Source organism: Colobus angolensis, unplaced genomic scaffold, assembly GCF_000951035.1.
Source record: "Colobus angolensis palliatus isolate OR3802 unplaced genomic scaffold, Cang.pa_1.0 Scaffold30, whole genome shotgun sequence".
NCBI classification, from domain to species: Eukaryota; Metazoa; Chordata; class Mammalia; order Primates; family Cercopithecidae; genus Colobus; species Colobus angolensis.
In genome coordinates this window covers 8,060,753-8,064,125 of record NW_012116266.1, presented here as the reverse complement: position 1 = coordinate 8,064,125, position 3,373 = coordinate 8,060,753, and the positions used below count along the sequence as shown (strand labels likewise).

Sequence of the window (3,373 nt, the reverse complement as noted above, 5' to 3'; positions counted from 1 at the left end):
TTTTTTTTTGATGGGGTCTTGCTCTGTCACCCAGGCTGGAGTGCAGTGGCGTGATCTTGGCTCATGGCAACCTCTGCCTTCTGGGTTCAAGCGATTCTTCAGCCTCAGCCTCTGAGGTAGTTGGGACTACAGGCGTGCGCCACCATGCCTGGCTAATTTTTTTTTTGTATTTTTAGTAGAGACGGGGTTTCACCATGTTGGCCAGGCTGGTCTTGAACTCTTGACCTCAAGTGATCCACCTGTCTTGGCTTCCCAAAGTGCTGGGATTACAGGCGTGAGCCATTGCCCCTGGCTGAAACATGCTTTCTCAAAGGAATTGGGATCATATGCAGGTAGAAGGGACAGATGGTATGTGTTTGCCTGAAGGATAGAATGACAAGACATGAAGAAAGATAGGAATGACTAAGAGCTAGTCATTCTTGCCAGCCTCTGACAGTGTGAGATCTGTGGTGGTGTTTACTAGTTCATTTTCTGTGAAGTCAGTCCTTGATAATTTCTGGTACAAAGAAAGGAAATAACAAGTCTGACAGTAATCTTCCTACCTTTGTAGAAACTCCATCATCCCTTCTGAATCCCCGTTGGTCCTACCCCTGCTGAGGAAGTTTATCAGGGTGGGATCCCTTCCTGTGCTTCCTGCCCTTGGAGATGTTGGAGAGCCGGAATTGAAAATCTTTTCAGTTAACCACATTTAAACCCCTTCAGTCCAAAGAGGAAATGACCACTGGAGTCTGCTTTAGTTCCCACAAGCTTTGGGTTGCTCCTTCCTCCTGCTCACATGTTAATGTCTTTTAGAGGTTCAGAGGGGCATGGAAGCTACTGAGAGACTGAGTTCCAGGGGAAAGGAAGATAACTTGTAACCTTAAGTTGGTGTTTTCTTTTTTTTTGAGACAAAGTCTCGCTCTGTAGCCTAGGCTGGAGTGCAGTGGTGTGATCTTGGCTCACTGTAACCTCTGCCTCTGGGTTCAAGTGATTCTCCCGCCTCAGCCTCCTGAGTAGCTGGGATTACAGGCATGCACCACTATGTCTGGCTAATTTTTGTATTTTTACTAGAAACAGGGTTTTGCCATGTTGGCCAGGCTGGTCTCGAATTCCCAGCCTCAAGTGATCTGCCCTCCTCGGCCTCTCAAAGTGCTGGGATTATAGGCGTGAGCCACCGTGCCCAGCCGGTGTTTTTTCTCTCGACCACCAGCCTTTTATTATGTTGATAATGTGTATTTGCAGATGATATATATTATCAAGAACTATACTAAAAAGAGCTGAAAGCAGTGTGGGCTCTGGGAAGTATATGAGATTTGAACTTGGAAAGCCTGTTTTTTTTTTTTTTTTTTGAGATGGGGTCTTGCTCTGTCACCCAGGCTGGAGTGCAGTGGCGTGATCATAGCTCACTGTAGCTGGAAGACCTGTTTCAAGCCTCAGATCTATCAGTTATGGCCAGGCAGCCTGGGCCAATCACTAACCTTGTTGGGCCTTTGTTTTCCTACTTGTAAAGCGAAAACTAATAATACCCGACTTTACAAGGTTGTTATGAGCATCAGCTGTAATAATTTACTATGTGAGGTACTTTTTAAACTGTGAAGCACTCTACAGATACAAGGGATTATTATCGTTGTTGTTATTATTGTTTTTTTTAATCTTCCACCTATTCAGCCATCAGTTTTAATGTCAGTAATCTTCAAACTTTCTGGGAGGTGCCAACTGAGTTTCAGTGAGTAAATTAGGGCAATCTCTCCATTTCCCATTTCCTTGCTATGATGAGTGGAGATTCTTCAGGTCCTCTGGGAAGAGAAGGGGGCCAGTAGACGGGGAGTGCTAGATTTATTTATTCATCTGGTGAGTGGGCTTCATTGTGTATTGGCATGTGCTAAGTGTTTTGGTAAGCTCTAGCACAAAATGAAAAATCTGTCATCCTCGAGAATCTGAGAGGCTAACTGGGAAAATGGGCTTGATGACAATGTCATGCTAACAATACTAACCACAAGTTGTCCTTAGGAGCCCCCAGTAAAATGCGGTTGTTGGTTCTCAAAGTCTATTTCCTGGAAAAAAAATTATATATATATATAGTGTTAGCTCCAACTACCACTGAGTCAGGAGAGGCTTTCTAGGCAAAGACATCTAAGTTCAGAATCCCCGTGATCCAGATGCCTGTACCCTTTAAGTTCAGAAGTGGGCTGGGATATGTCAGGTGTTTCTTTCCTTTAGCATCTTGCAATTCAAAATATGGTCCTTGAATCAATATCACCTGAGAGCTTGTTAAACAGAGATAACAAGGCTCCTTCAAATTCTATTTCTGTCTTTTATGTTAGTCATTTGGGTTCTTAAGTCATTTCACTATAACCTCTGGGGGAGCTAGGGGATTCTTTAGGGAAGTTTCCGTTCTCTGAGTTGTTTTCAGAAGCTGTTAGTTGGCAAAGGAGGTACCATCTCCTATTAAATGGGCAAGGACAAGATCCCTTTTTTGAGTTCCCTTAAGATCTCTTCCTGGGGTGATCCAGGCTTGCTGTTTTATGAGGGAGGGACACATTTACACAGGGGCAAGAACTAGTCTTTCAATCCATTGTTGCATAGGGGAGGTGTGGGCACTTGGAGTTGTCTTAGGACTTGTGTCTGAATTAACTAAATGAACTTTTCTGGTTTGCAGAGTGCTGATGGCAGAGATTGGTGAGGATTTGGATAAATCTGATGTATCCTCATTAATTTTCCTCATGAAGGATTACATGGGCCGAGGCAAGATAAACAAGGAGAAGGTGAGTTTTCTTCTTTTTGGTTCATGGTCCCAAGAGCCTATCAGAAGTGGGAGCTACTATTTTTGATACAAAGGGAGGGAAGCAGGCAGTCTGCTGCCACTGTAGTGGGAGTCAGACATCTCAGGTGGTTTTTAAATAACATGAATGGGAAGAGAATTGGTTTATGAATTGAAGAAATAGGATAATAATATCTTCTGGTGTGGCCTTGGATGTTTCTTTTATCCTTGGATTTTATCCTCATTTCTATAAAATTCATAGGCCTGGCTCATATGTGTTTCCCTCCCTGGTTTGATGGGGGTGTGGGGAGGACATCCCATCTGCTCGTGCTGGGTGGAAACAGGAAGGAGGTGCTAGTGCATTATGGTATCACTCTCCTACTGCCATCTATTTCTCCTCAGCTGACTCAAGGTCAGTGTGGGGTCTAGGCTGCATGTAGGAGTGGGGTGGGGGGAGGTTCTTGTGACTGATGTATCTGGGAAATGGTAAAAGTAGAGATTTAGAGTTGAAAAACAGGAGGCTGGGGGTGGTGCCTCACGCCTGTAATCCCGGCACTTTGGGAGGCCGAGGCGGGTGGATCACGAGGTCAGGAGATCGAGACCAACCTGGCTAACACAGTGAAATCCTATCTC

At 44.6% G+C, this 3,373-nt stretch overlaps 1 protein-coding gene across 1 annotated transcript in view; it reads left to right on the top strand.

Annotated features, from left to right (window-relative positions):
* Positions 1-3,373, top strand: part of CFLAR (CASP8 and FADD-like apoptosis regulator) — a 59,545-nt gene that overhangs the window by 13,552 nt on the left and 42,620 nt on the right. The window contains exon 3 of the mRNA XM_011950009.1: positions 2,639-2,744. Coding sequence (XP_011805399.1) covers positions 2,639-2,744 — 106 coding nt within the window. The remainder of the gene's footprint in view (positions 1-2,638; positions 2,745-3,373) is intronic.